General features: G+C 39.6%; 1 protein-coding gene across 2 annotated transcripts; it reads right to left on the bottom strand.

Moving 5' to 3' along the window:
- Nucleotides 1–2,407: 2,407 nt before the first annotated feature.
- On the bottom strand, nt 2,408–14,993 carry LOC115221757 (interferon-induced protein with tetratricopeptide repeats 5-like). Of its 2 annotated transcripts, none has more exons than XM_029791977.2 (2): nt 14,873–14,993; nt 2,408–4,536 (listed from the first exon to the last, which is right to left on the bottom strand). In XM_029791977.2, the coding sequence occupies exons 1-2, from the start codon at nt 14,921–14,923 to the stop codon at nt 3,055–3,057; spliced, it is 1,533 nt and encodes a 510-aa protein (XP_029647837.1). In that variant the 5' UTR covers nt 14,924–14,993; the 3' UTR covers nt 2,408–3,054. The 2 variants fall into 2 exon arrangements, with proteins under 2 accessions (XP_029647837.1, XP_029647836.1); XM_029791976.2 differs by lacking the exon at nt 14,873–14,993 and adding an exon at nt 9,768–10,120 and having other exon boundaries at nt 2,410–4,536.
- Nucleotides 14,994–15,025: the final 32 nt, after the last annotated feature.

The following is a 15,025-nucleotide window of genomic DNA, read 5'->3' as shown; positions in this document are numbered from 1 at the left end:
TAAAGTCTTTCTCTTTCTTTCTTTTTCTTTTTAACACAATGTTCTTTTTTCTTTCTTTTCTTCCTCTTTTCCTCAATTCACAGTTCTCTTTTTTTGACACAATTCTTTTTCTTTTCAACACAGTTCACAATTTAAACATAAACAAAACATACCGTTACAAACTCCTACTACAATAGCCATGCCTTTTCGCCGTAATCCCTCTCTTTCGCTCTACATGCCCCCAATGCTATCTGCCTGTCTTTCTCGCCATGACTATCATCCCTGTCATAGCCACTCCCGACTGCACCTGTTGCCAACTCACCGTCTCAGACAGAACTGACCAACAAACTCACAGCTCACCGCATTTTAAAGGGTGGTTTCTTAAACTTTGCTTGACCGGAAAAGGGTCTGAGGTATTTTCCAAACTCATTAATTTCTCTAAAAATTGACAGGACAAAGGCTTTATCCGTCTACCTGGCGCCAAACCACAGAACCAGGCCACAAGCACTCTTTCTCCGAATTACCCCATATCACTATTAAATTTCTTTTCAAATTTTCGAATTTATATTTAATGAAAACTTTCCGATATTTTCAGTTTATGAAATGAAATAAATTTCCTTTATTTATTGGGAAAATGGCAGGGGTTAGACATGAACGAGATATTATAAGAAAGAGGAGAACAAATTGGAATAGCTTGTTTGTGTTTGTAAGTAATGTTAACCAAGTGAGGCTGCATTGAGTTTATGCTAAATGTTGGAACAATGGTATCAGGTTTCATGTCTGTTTGGCAACCTAGTTTACACACATCGATGCACTTGAAAATACATTTGTCAATCTGTAGTGAAATATGTTGACCAGTGAATTGATGATATTAGAAGTCATTGAGAGGAATCTGTGGGTGTGTGTGTGTGTTTATGTGAAATTGCTAAGGTTAATAAAATGTATATATGTATATCCCTCTCTCTCTTTGGGAGAGGCACAAGCACCTACACGCACATATGCACACACGGCAGTAACTTCCACCTACCGAATTCAATCACAAAGCTCCGGTCAGCTCGGGGCTATAGTGAAAGACACCTACCCAAAGTGCCACGTAGTGGACTGAACCCAAAACCATGTAGCTAGAAAACAAGTATATATATATATATATATATATATATATATATATATATATATATATATATATATATATATATATAAATATGGAAAAAAGTCAAGGTAGAAAATGCTAAAATAATTATATAAAAAAAACATTTCATTACCGTTTTCATTCATTAAGACTTTTTCAACTTTTTCAACAATAGAAAACAATTAAATTTTGAAAAAATTAAATGAAAAGTACTTTAAAAGAATGTTTGCATAGTATTCAAATACAAGGGACATTTTCCGTGTTTCTGCCTGTCTCTGTCTCTCTTGTTTACTCTTGGGGGTTCGCGGTCATTGTGAATTCTTGGCAGAGAAGAAGAAGAAGGAGGAGGTGGAGGAGGAAGAAATAATATGGGAGTGCTATGATAGTAGTAGGATGTTAAATGGTGTTGTGCCCAGAAAGTGGATTGTTGTGGATGGTAGTAGTGATTGAATCCTTGTGATATCTCTTTTGAATGTATTGTTTATAATATTTTCGTAGATGTTATTCTAAACAGCAGTAGTAGTAAAGTAAGGAAGGGGGTGGTGGAGAGGAAGACGAAGAAGAAGAAAGAGACAGAATAATAAGAGAATGCAGGATGTTAGGATAGTAGTAGGATGTTAAAATTGTCAAGTGATCACTTTTAGGTCACTTGACCATTCAACATCCTACTACTATCATAGCACTCCCGCATTATTTTCTTCTTTAAGTTAAAAGGTTTTAATACATAACTAATGTGGTTTGGTTAGTGGAATGTTTACATGTTTTTATGGGAAGTGCAGGGAAGTAACGAGGATCTGATGATAAGTTTATACGTATTTTCTCTGTGATGTTTATTACATCGATTTCTTTTATGCCCGTTTAACTGAAAGTTACAACTCTTCCACATATGGCTAACCTGTTGAAAGATTTTGCTGCCTCAGTTATTTGCTTGTGTCCCAGAAAAGAGGCAAACAATTTACAAGGGCCAAATATGCCATTCAGTTCTTTAGTGCTTTCATAATAAAATAGTATTAAAGTTTATCATCAAGACCTGTCACCGATGTTAAGTTACATCTGATGTAGAACCACCACAACAGCAGTAACTCTTAGATAGGACATTGCCAAAATACAGACACATGAAATGATCTGCACACTAATGAACACGAACTAATATAGTCTGCAAAGGAAACTAAAACTATTCATCTCTCTCTCTCTCTCTTTCTCTCTCTCTCACTCTCTCTCTCCCCCTCCTCTCTCTCTCTCTCTTCTCACTCTCTCTCCCCCTCCCCCCCCCCTCTCTCTCTCTCTCTCTCTCTCTCTCTCTCTCTCTCTCTCTCTCCACATTGCCATTTAAATTGAGGAAAACTTTTTAAATGTTTTGGAATTTCTGGCTTCATGCTTCCTGATAGTAAAATATCGTCCTTATTTAGGTTGTCAATCTTCAAGGATTTACTTGGTGTCTTTTGTGTAAATTAGTAATTTTTTGTTGTTACTTATAGAATTCCAATATTCCAACGATGTTTCAGTATAATGCAAAGGTTTCCAGTTTTACATCATCCCAATATGTAGTCACGATTATCAAATGGAACTTTCAAGCAAAAGTATATCTCTAGATTCATTCCAATATTTTCTGCCACTTCTTCACTGTTTGGGGATGTTAAGATATGTCAAAATGAAAGTTAGTTATGACGTCATCCTTTGAATGCTCTGACGTCATTTCAACGTTGGTTTCAGGGCCACATCCATTACAAAGGCAGTAATATTTCCTGTAGAATTCTTTGCTACATTCATCTTGTGTTTCAAAGAAAGGAGTAGTCTAAATTTATATGATTTTTAAAATTTAGCTTTAGATAAACGTGTTTGGTATTACTTCAGAAAACGTGAGATATATAACAATGAATTTCAAAATATTGTTGAGTATTATCAATAAAGAAAGTAATAAGAAAAGTATGAACACAATTTATCTTTTATAATTCACTCTTGTGAAGTATATTTTGGAACGCTTTGTCATTGGCAAGGTCTTCTACTGACTGAATGAATTCCAAAACAAATTTTTTGTATTCAGTATTTCCATTTCCATACTCATATAAATCAAGTATTATTTCCTTTATCTCCCAAATTTCTATCAGGTCTTTGTCGAAAGGAAGAAATTTTACAGCAGATTTAAGAGCCAGAACAAACCAATCCATTCCTGTACATCTTAATTGATCTTTTTCTTCTTCATCATTTTTTACATCTGCTTCTTTAAAACATAATTTTCCAAACAAAATGTTAAAATTAACATCTTGCATTTTGTTATCTGCTTTAAATCTTTCACAATACTTCCTGGCATTGTCATATTCTTTCAAAGACATATATAATAAAATGATATCATAGAGAGTAGCTGAACATTCATGAGAAAGTTCAAGAGCTTGTTGAAAGTGATATTCAGCTTTGTTGATTAACTCATTCCTTTCTCTATGAGGAATACTTTGAGCATGTTTTAAAACTTTCGCAAATACATTCGTTTCTTTTGAGAATTGTTTGTTCATTGGGACATATGTATATTTTGGTGTATCCATTCTTAGATAAAGTAATCCAAGCCGATGATGAGAATATGATGTTGCTTTTATTTCAATTGCTTTTTCAAGCAATTTTCTTCCTTGTTCAAGCTGATTTGAACGTATATAATGATAGGCACTTTTCTCCAAAACATAGCGGTCATCAGGGGAAATATGAAGAGCTCTCTGAAAATACTTTTTAGCTGGTTGACTATGAAAATTATAAGGACTAAGTTGAAACAAACCAATCAATGCTAATGTTCTTCCCATTAGGCCCTTATCAATATGGCGTGGAAAAGCACATCGTATTTTCTCTAAGTACTGTATTGATTCCTTAATATTTTCACATCTTTTCTCTTTATCTATGTTCTTTCTTAAACAACGATATTGCAACAAAGCAATAGAAAACATACACAGATAATCGTCTGGACAAACGTTGAGAGACTCTTTGTAAAGTTCGACAGCTCTTTCATGATCTTCAAAAGATATAGTAGCTAAACAATAAGCAACATTTCTTTTGCCTTCTGCTTCTATCAGCGAGAAATTTTCTCTTTCTTCAAGCTTGCTTAGATTATCCAAAAGGTTTCTTACCTCAGGGATATTTCCATCGTACAAATGAATGAATGCAAGGTTGGTTAATGCCACCAGGTTATCTGGCTTCTTTTCTCGAACTTCATTGGCTAATTTTTCAGCTGAAAATTTATCGTTCATCTGCCACAGAATATATACTAGGACGTTCTTTTGACGAATCTCATCTTCTAAACCAAATAAGATATCATCATTCAACGAATTTTCTACTTTTTTGTAGAGAGACGACCAAACTTCTTTGGTTTTCTCAAAACTTTCTTCCATTACATTTGGAAATCTTTTAATTCTCTCCCTATACGATTCTCTTCTACTTCCTTCATCCTGAAATAAAAACAAAATGATTGCGTATGAAATATGATATCACACATTATCATTGACAAAAAGATATTCTCCAATTTTCGATTTTTAGTTAATGAAACAATGTCAAACCTTCCTAGTCTGATACGGTTGATGTAGTGGCTGAGCATTTTGGATTCGAATGTTCGATGTTTTGAATATACGCACAGAAAACTGAGCGTAAATACGTGAGAGAACAATGTAAGGGGTGTGTTTGACAGAGTGATAAATGCATCATCATCATCATCATCATCAACAACAACAATATGATGGACAGGCTGTTGCAGATCACTTATATTATGTAATATAATATGATATAACACTCTCTCACACACACATACACACACGCGCAAAAATAATGGAAACACCTAGCATCATAACATCATAATTTTGAGATATTTATAAAACCGTCAAAATGTTTTTTGATTTATTATTAGTGTTGCTTAATATGTTTTGCTAAAATTGCTTTTTCTTTTCAGATATCATCAAAATAAGGTAATTAAAATTCATTAAGATGACAGATCTATCGGACTTTCAAACCGGTCAAATTGTTGGTGCTCGTATAGCAGGCGCTAGCATAACGAAAACAGCTGAAATGTTTGGTGTATCAAGAAGTCTCGAAAGTAATGACAGCCTTTGAGAAAGAGGAAAAAAACCTCCTCGTTGAAACAAAACTCCAGAAGAAAACCAAAACTTCCAGATAGGGACCGTTGGATTCTTATGCAAATTATTAGAAAGAATCACAAAAGTACAGCTCCCTAAATTACTGTAGAGAACCCAGTTTCCTCAAGAACAGTTCACCAGGAGCTACAAAAGGCAGGATTTCAAGGGAGGGCTACTGTTAAGAAAACCACTACTTTCAAAAACAAACATTGCAAAGCGTTTAGAGTGGAGTAAAAAATCTACAGAATTGGTCCCCAGAGCAGTGGATGAATGTTATTTTCTTGGACGAGTCATCCTTTACCTTTTTTCCGACCACCGAGTGTACTTGTGGAGTCAGCCAAAAGAAGCATTTGACCCAGACTGCTTTCTTTTATTAAACATGGAAGAGGATCTGCAATGATGAGCTTTGGGGGCTATATCTTGGAAATCTGCTGGCCCAATGTTTTTCCTTCATGGCAGAATTAATAGTCAAGATTATTGAAGCATTTTATCTGATCAAATTCATCCAATGGTTGCAGAACTGTTTCCGGAGCGAAATGCAATCTTTCAGAATGATAATGCACCAATTCACACAGCTAAAGTTGTTACTGAATGGTACGAGGAACATTTTAGTGAGGTTGAACATCTTATATGGCCACCACAGTCCCCAGGTCTCAATATTATTGAACACTTATTGGTGCATTTTAGAAAAATAAGGAAGGAGCCGATATCCTCCACTATCATCACTACAAGAACTGGAGACTGTTTGAACAAAAATTCCTTTGGAATGAATTCAAACTTTGCACAAGTCCATATCTCGTAGAATTCAACTTGTAATTACTGCCAAATATCAAAATTACTGCCATATTAAAATAAATTTGTTTGAAACGTTAAGGTGTTTCCATTATTTTGTCCAACCCCTGTGTAGGCAGAAATTGAAATTGCCGCACATTGAAACCGAACCCAGTAGCACAGGGTTGAGAAACAACTTTTATACCTCACAACCAAGCCTATAAGTATATAACATACACATATACACGCACACAAACACTTTCACCTACACATTTATACATATTCATATATACATACATGTGTGTGTGTGCGCGTCTCCGAAAAGCAGCGAAATTATATATTTCCGTACAATTAATCTCTCTCTATATAAAGCTGAAGTTGTCTGCGTATGGCAGGTTTGGTAGCCTTCAACTACACTATCTCCTCCGAGACCCTGCGGCACAAGTTGACCAAAATTGAGAGTATGATAGAAGAAGGCTTGTTCTTCCTTCCGTAGAAGAAAAAATTCAAATCGGAGCATGTTAACATCAAAAAGGTGCTTTTTTTCTATGAAAATCCCTAATTTTGACGATTTTTTTTTACTGCTCTGTCGCCATTTCTCAGTGTATTTCTACCAGAAAAATGTTCAGAGAATAACAAGCTACATAATGCAAAATTTGTAGCTTTCAAAAATTCCAATCCTAAAGGGTCGAAAGAAACCCGAGCAACGCCGGGTTATACTGCTAGTCTTCTATAAAATTGCATCACTATACTAAAAACTTAGAGATATAAACGCTGCCCTCGATTTTAATACAAAGAAAAGGAATTTTACAATTTCATTTCAAGGGAAATTACTCTGTGGAACACACGTATATATTGTCTCCCGTGTTTTATTCATCACGGCAACCTTTCCTTAACTATCATACACAAACCATAAAAGATTTATTCCCCTTCGATGTTCATTTTTTTTTTCTCACGAAAACACGACAGAAAATGAATCTCTTTCATTGCTGTTGTAGCGGTCATAAGACTAGCAGCAGCTTGGGATCTCTTCGGTTTGAACGGCAGTTTTTTGTAGCGGTTTCATATGAAATTGTCACCCAAAATTATGACCCTAGTATCGATCTATTGCATTTCAATCTGTTTTAGGGTTAGGGTTAGTTAGGGGTGGTTGAAGGGTATCTTGTTTTTCTTCACAAATGTAAATAAACCCAATCTGTTTCTTAAACGAGGGACATATTCATACGGCACACAATGCTTTTTAACTCAATAGACGTCACTGATTGGTTGAAATTGCAGAAATTGAAGAAAAGAAACAACAAATATCTTACAAACTATAGAATTTTCTCAATAAAGCCAAGAGAAAAAGATGTTTTATAAACACATTCTACCAGTATACGAAGTTTAAAATTTTTTAATTTCCTAGAAATTATGTTAAAAACTGCCGTTCAAACCGAAAAGATCCCAGGGAGTTTTTGACCTCTAGTAGCTTGGGTAATTGCTTGGATAATATCAGGTTATCAAATTTATCATAGGTTCGAAAAGAAATTGGATCGGTTATTTAGAAAATTTGAAACTTTTCTATTGTGGAAACATTCTACGTAAGAAGTATTTGGCAAGTTGACAATGCATAAGATTGAAGACATTCTCTGTGTGTGAGTGTGTTTTTGTGTGCGCACGCCCGATCAAGTGTGTGCGTGCGTTTCTGACTCTGCGTGTGCACACGCACACCCTTTACCATTACTCGACTGTGTGCGTGCGTGAGTATGTATACCCCACTGTAGACTCTGGAGAACGTGTGAGAGTGTATATACATTTGTGTATGTGTGTTTAATGAAACTGAAAAACCATTTAAATAAACAATGGAATTCATTTTCCCCACAACATTTTCGAAAGCTAATAACTAGATGATGCTACGCTACCAAATCTAGGATCGGTTATTCTTCTCTTATTATGGTTGTGTTACGAAAAAATTCTAAAATTCTAAAACAGTCGAGATTGGAGAAGTAAAATAATTAAGAAATAATAAAAACTGTTTTGGGAATCTCAGATAATAATAGCCGAGGAAGAGGAAGAGGCGTGGCAGTCCTTATCAGGAAGAGCTTGGACTTGCAGGTAAGTACTGTCTTTCTGGACCCAGAAGGCAGGCTGGTCGTTCTGGATGTGACTCACGTAAGTAAACAGTCCTTCAGGTTGGTAGCTGTCTACGCTCCGAATGAGTGTAGGCAGGCGGGTTTTTTTCGGAATCTGGAGCCCTTTTTAGCGACGTCGAAAACGGTAGTCTTAGTAGGGGACTTTAACACTGTCCTTGAAGCGCGGGTCGACAGTGTTCGCTCAACCAATAGGAAGGGGAAACCTAACCTCAAGGGTCTACTAGAGAGCTTTGATCTAGTGGACCGTTAACAGTGGACGTGGAGTAACAACGACGGCTCACACATCGTATATAGATCGGATATTCGTTAGGAAAAGAGATAAGGATACGTTTAGTTGTCCACAGTTTCACATTGTGCCTTACACGGATCACAAATTTGTGACTTGTAGGGTGCAATTAGATAAGTGCCATAGACAGGGACCCGGGTACTGGAAGCTGAACAAGTCTATTTTGAATTGTGAAGACTTCCGTAAGAATAAGTCCCGGGGTCGAGTTGCTCGATTAAAGGCGGTGCTCCAGCATGGCCGCAGTCAAATGACTGAAACCATATGAGATGTCATCGGGTGTACCACAGGGATCTGTCCTTGGTCCCCTCTTGTTTGTGGCATACATTAACGACATAGATGCCAATTTAAAGAATGCCACAGTATTGAAATATGCAGACGACATCAAGCTGTACCTTGAAATCAAGAGGACAGATCCTGATGTCTACAACTCTTTCCTGCAATCAGACCTAGACACAATGCAGCAATGGATCACAGACTGGCAACTGAAACTGGCTGTGGACAAGTGTACCACCATGCATTTTGGGAGAAAAAACCCTGCGTTCACATACTCCCTCCACAACACTGATATCAAGAAATCCTCTTGCGAGCGTGACCTAGGCATCACTGTCAGCAGTGATTTGCGTTGGTCAAAGCATATCTCTAGGATTGTCAGGAAGGCCGAGGGTGTCTTGGCATCACTCAGCAGGTCTTTTGTTAGCCGCTCTCCAGCCATCTATTTAAAACTGTATACAGCTATGGTACGACCACACTTGGAATTCGCATCATCAGTTTGGAACCCCTATCTTGCACAGAACATTGACCTCCTGGAATCTGTCCAGAGACGTGCAACCAAACGCATACCCTCCATCAGACACCTACCATATTCTGAGCGCCTTGTTTCCCTGGGCATGGATTCACTGAAGCTCCGGCGTTTGGCGACGGACTTGGTAAACACCCACAAAGTTATCAACCACCTCACCAACAACAACACTGAACACCTTTTTGATCTCCATGTGTCTAACACACGTGGACATGCCTACAAAGTCAGAAAACAATACAGCTCCCATGATTTTCGGAAACATTTTTTCACGCTCAGAGTTGCTGAAGCATGGAATAAACTGCCTGCGTCAGTTGTTGACTGCCATGACACTGCATCTTTTAAGGCCCTCATGCTTTCCGAAATCCGCCGAAACTACACCTGATTATATATACACTTTAGATGAGTTGTAGTGCACCTGAGCACTGTACACAATTATTATTATTATTATTATTATTATTATTATTATTATTATTATTATTATTATTATTATTATTATTGAAACAAGTAAAAGAGAGAGTAAAGAGTGTACATTTGTTCAAGCGAGTGTCTATATTGATATACTCACCTGTAGAATTTCCTGCATTTTCCCAGTTATTTTCTGCATTTCTTCAGCCATTCCTTTATAGCTGTGTGTGTATAAAAAGGCAAATTTTCTTTGGACAACAAAATTTGTACGTTTTCTTTTTGTAAAATTATGCCTTCTGTTGTATTCGTGAAATGAAGAAAGGTCAATTTGTAGAAATGATATAATGAATAATAACAGTCAATATCTATATCCAATCTCTATCCAAGCTTCTCAGAAGGGTAAATATATGGCAACGAATATTATATACAGAGAGTGTGTCACTTTTTGTGCAAGTGTTCCTCTCTGGAAACCAGGTCCTATTGGAATGCTGGAAGTTGTGAAGGGATTAATAAAATAAAACAGTCGAGATTGGAGAAGTAAAATAATTAAGAAATAATAAAAACTGTTTTGGGAATCTCAGATAATAATATCAACGCCCGTTAATGTCACCAACTAAATGAGTAAATGTGAAAGACTTCTGTAAAAACATTTTACTTCCGCATTGACCTACTCGAATACTGGTGAATCGATATCACATGTCAAAAGTGAAAGTAAAACATCTCTCTATTGGGATCTTTTTTGTTTGATGGACGGAATTTTCTAGTTAACTAAACAATTTGAAACTTCGTATACTGGTAGAATGTGTCAAAAGAAAACATTATTGTAAACAAAATTGTAATTTGTAACTTAAATTTGTAACCAATTTCTATCCAAGCTTCTCAGAATGGTAAATATATGGCAACGAATATTATATACAGAGAGTGTGTCACTTTTTGTGCAAGTGTTCCTCTCTGGAAACCAGGTCCTATTGGAATGCTGGAAGTTGTGAAGGGATTAATAAAGTAAAATAGTCGAGATTGAAGAGGGAAAATAATTAAGAAATAATAAAAACTGTTTTGGGAATCTCAGATAATAATATCAACGCCCGTTAATGTCACCAACTAAATGAGTAAATGTGAAAGACTTCTGTAAAAACATTTTACTTCCGCATTGACCTACTCGAATACTGGTGAATCGATATCACATGTCAAAAGTGAAAGTAAAACATCTCTCCATTGGGATCTTTTTTGTTTGGTGGACGGAATTTTCTAGTTAACTAAACAATTTGAAAAAGAAAAAAAGATAACACCCTGGACTCCCCTCCCCAAACAAAGAAAAAATCAGCAAACACCGCAGACATACATACAAAACAAATTCCCCAGCCCTACCCCCACGGCACTATATTCATTGGAACACAGTTCGCCAAGCCCCTCCCCATAAAACAAGATTTGAAAAAATTGTTTAAAAAAAATGATAAGATTATAGCATTTGACGAGAAGAACGATAGGGTGTACAAATATTTCAAATTTTCAAAAGTTAAACTATTCAGTAAGTCTACAGACACAATATCAACCACTCGCTTCGCAAAAATAAAGGAAGACGAGTGGAAGGAAAAAACACTACAAGAACATTTAAAGAATAATCTTATAAGAGATGTAACAAAGGAAATACTGGAGGGTAAACTTATTATAACCCCGGCAACCACACCTACCCAGAGCCCGATGGCAACGCCGGTTAAGAGCCCTGCAGCTACGACCACAAGGGAGGAAGAAGGGGAAGCAGGCAGATTTAAACTGCCATGCTCCCTGTCCCAACCGTAAGTTTGTTTATTTTTTCTCTCACCGACAATGGCAAAGCTGGGTTGCGGAAATGTGCGTGGAATGGGGTCGAAATGGAAACAAATTTATTTCCTGAACGACCTCACGACACACGGTGTGGATGTAGCTATTGTAACCGAGTCCAAGATGAACGGGGCCCAAGCGTTCTCGCCTCTTCTAAATGGTTTTGAAAAATTTATTTCTCCTAGCCGAGGAAGAGGAAGAGGCGTGGCAGTCCTTATCAGGAAGAGCTTGGACTTGCAGGTAAGTACTGTCTTTCTGGACCCAGAAGGCAGGCTGGTCGTTCTGGATGTGACCCACGTAAGTAAACAGTCCTTCAGGTTGGTAGCTGTCTACGCTCCGAATGAGTGTAGGCAGGCGGGTTTTTTTCGGAATCTGGAGCCCTTTTTAGCGACGTCGAAAACGGTAGTCTTAGTAGGGGACTTTAACACTGTCCTTGAAGCGCGGGTCGACAGTGTTGGCTCAACCAATAGGAAGGGGAAACCTAGCCTCAAGGGTCTACTAGAGAGCTTTGATCTAGTGGACCGTTAACAGTGGACGTGGAGTAACAACGACGGCTCACACATCGTATATAGATCGGATATTCGTTAGGAAAAGAGATAAGGATACGTTTAGTTGTCCACAGTTTCACATTGTGCCTTACACGGATCACAAATTTGTGACTTGTAGGGTGCAATTAGATAAGTGCCATAGACAGGGACCCGGGTACTGGAAGCTGAACAAGTCTATTTTGAATTGTGAAGACTTCCGTACCCGGATTAAGGTGTTAGTACAGAGGGCATTGTGTGGCACCATCATTAACAATAGATGGTGGCACTCCCTCAAAAGAGCCATTCGTTCAGAGTCCATTAGATTTAGCAATCAGCTAAGGTTAGATAGGTCTAGGATAGAGGACAATTTAGTTAAGAATCTAAACGAGGCAATGGAAGCTGGCTCTGCATCCGGAGTGATGGCGGCAAGGACGGTATTGTACCGTCACCTTAACTCCAAACACGAAGGTTGCAGAGTCAGAGCTAAGCTACGCGCTGGGAAACGAGAAGGTATTAACGTTGCCGGATGGGCCCGTCGAGTGGAGAGTCAGAGAGGTAACAAAGCTTCAATCAAGTCTTTAACTGACGAACAGGGACAAAAGATCTATGGACAGGAGGAGATGCAAAAGTTTCTTCACCATCATTTCGCCCGCGTGTTCGGGGGTGGTGTGGCGCCGGAACGGGGGAGGGCCTTAAAGGACTTCCTAGCCGGCGGACCGCGGCTCTCGGGGCGTGAGGTGGAGTGCTGTGAAGGAGCGATCACTCCCGCGGAGATAGAGGGGATACTGGCTGGATGCGCCGGGGAGAAGTCGCCGGGGTTGGATGGTCTACCCTACGAGTTTTACCAAAGTATGCCGGACTTGTTCGGGGGAATAATGGCAAGCGTCTACGCGAACTGGCAGCAGAATGGGAGAATTCCCAGTTCTGTAAGCCAGGGAGTGGTGACGCTAATCCAGAAAGACCCGAGCAAGGGGGATAACATTAGTAATTACAGGCCCATAACTCTACTTAATGTAGAGTTAAAGATTTTGGCCAAGGTGTTGGCAAAAATGTTGACGATTGTCGTGGAGAAACTTGTAGGGAAAGCACAGACATGTGCAATTCCAGGCAGGTCGATCCAGGACAATATTCACCTTATACGCTACACCTTAGATAGGGTGGGTAAATTAACCGGCAAGGGCGGGGTAATGGTCCATTTAGACCAAAGTAAAGCGTTCGATAGGGTAGACCATAAGTACCTGGCGACGGTCCTCGAAGCGGCTGGACTGGGCCCTGAATTTCGCGGTTGGATCTCCGCTATGTATAACGGCATCAAGTCCACCGTCCAGATAAACGGATACCTAACGGAACCGTTTTCGATCGAATGTTCAGTTCGTCAAGGGTGCCTCTTGTCACCACTTTTATACGTGTTGGCTCTCGAGCCATTGCTGCGAAAGTTGGAGAGGCTGGGAAGTAACCCGGATGAGATCGGAGGTGGGAGGACGGTTACTGCTTATGCGGATGACGTCACCCTCATCGTGTCCAATGAGGCCCAGCTACCTTGTGTAGAAGATGCTATCAGAGGATACGAGGCGGTGGCAGGAGCAAGGGTTAACAAGGACAAGTCGGTTGGCTTGCGCCTCGGCACCTGGAGGAGCAAGTCGATATCGTCCAGTGTTAAGTTGCTAGGAGTTTGGTTTGGGTCAGACTCCCAAACGGAGAGGAATTGGAGTGAGGTGACGAACAAGGTGGAGGCCATAGTACGGACCTGGTCCGGAAGGTCTCTGTCCTTGAAAGGAAGGTCGGAGGTGGCGCAGATGTTCATTGCATCTGTAATCACTTACCGCCTGACCGCTGTCCCTTGCCCCGATTCATGGCTTAGCAAGTTGGAGCGAATCCTTTTCCGCTTTTTGTGGAAGGGAGGAAAGCCACTTGTGAGGCGCTCCGTTTGCTGCCAGGAACCGTTAAAGGGTGGGTTAGGAATGCCTTGGTTGATGATGCGCAGGCATGCGTTGAGGCTGAAGCATCTCTGGCACCACCTGGAGGGTGATAAGGTGTGGAGTCCGCTGGCAGGGGAATTTTTCCCGAGACCGGCTTCCTTAGTGAATTTTAAACCCGGTCGCATCAAAAGACGGAATCTGACTTTATGGCAAAAGGAGTGCCGACAGGCACTCACGCTGATCCACAAGGCGGCCAAGGCCGGCTGCGGAAACACCACCTCGGTATTTTATAGCAGGCTGGTAGAGGCAAAGAACGACGACGTCCTAGGAGGGGCTCTGGGGTTTGACGAAGACCAGCTTACCAACCTGTTTAAAAAGACTTTCAGGACGGGGTATTTGGATAATTTCCAAAGATCCCTGGCCTGGCAGTGTTATAGGAATGCTTTACCTGTTCGCGAGAAGTTATCGCGGCACGGAATTTCAGTGCCACCGACTTGTCCAAGATGCGGGTTGGACGATGAAACCGTCCAGCACGCTTTTGTACACTGTCGGAAGTTGTCCGACTTGATAAGTTACGCAGAACACGTGTTATCGCATCTGGGACGATATATATATATATAGGCGCTGGAGTGGCTGTGTGGTAAGTAGCATGCTTACCAACCACATGGCTCCGTGTTCAGTCCCACTGCATGGCATCTTGGGCAAGTGTCTTCTACTATAGCCTTGTGATTTGGTAGACGGAAACTGAAAGAAGCTCGTCGTATATATGTATATGTTTGAGTGTGTGTGCATGACAACCGATGTCCCCGTTACCTAGCGGGTCGGCAAAAAAGACCGATGGAATAAGTACTGGGCTTACAAAAGAATAAGTCCCGGGGTCGAGTTGCTCGATTAAAGGCGGTGCTCCAGCATGGCCGCTGTCAAATGACTGAAACAAGTAAAAGAGAGAGTAAAGAGTGTACATTTGTTCAAGCGAGTGTATGTATTGATATACTCACCAGTAGAATTTCCTGCATTTCCCCAGTTATTTTCTGCATTTCTTCAGCCATTCCTTTATAGCTGTGTGTGTATAAAAAGGCAAATTTTCTTTGGACAACAAAATTTGTACGTTTCCTTTTTGTGAAATTATGCTTTCTGTTGTATTCGTGAAA

This window comes from Octopus sinensis, linkage group LG18 (genome assembly GCF_006345805.1).
Source record: "Octopus sinensis linkage group LG18, ASM634580v1, whole genome shotgun sequence".
Lineage (NCBI taxonomy): Eukaryota > Metazoa > Mollusca > Cephalopoda > Octopoda > Octopodidae > Octopus > Octopus sinensis.
This window is presented reverse-complemented; position numbering and strand designations above follow the sequence as displayed.

Coding starts and splice junctions, on each gene's coding strand:
- LOC115221757 (XM_029791977.2), bottom strand. CDS start 14,923: ATGGCTGAAGAAATGCAGAAAATAACTGGGGAAATGCAGGAAATTCTA. Junction 4,537..14,872: donor AAATGCAGGAAATTCTACTG/GTGAGTATATCA, acceptor TTTTTATTTCAG/GATGAAGGAAGTAGAAGAGA.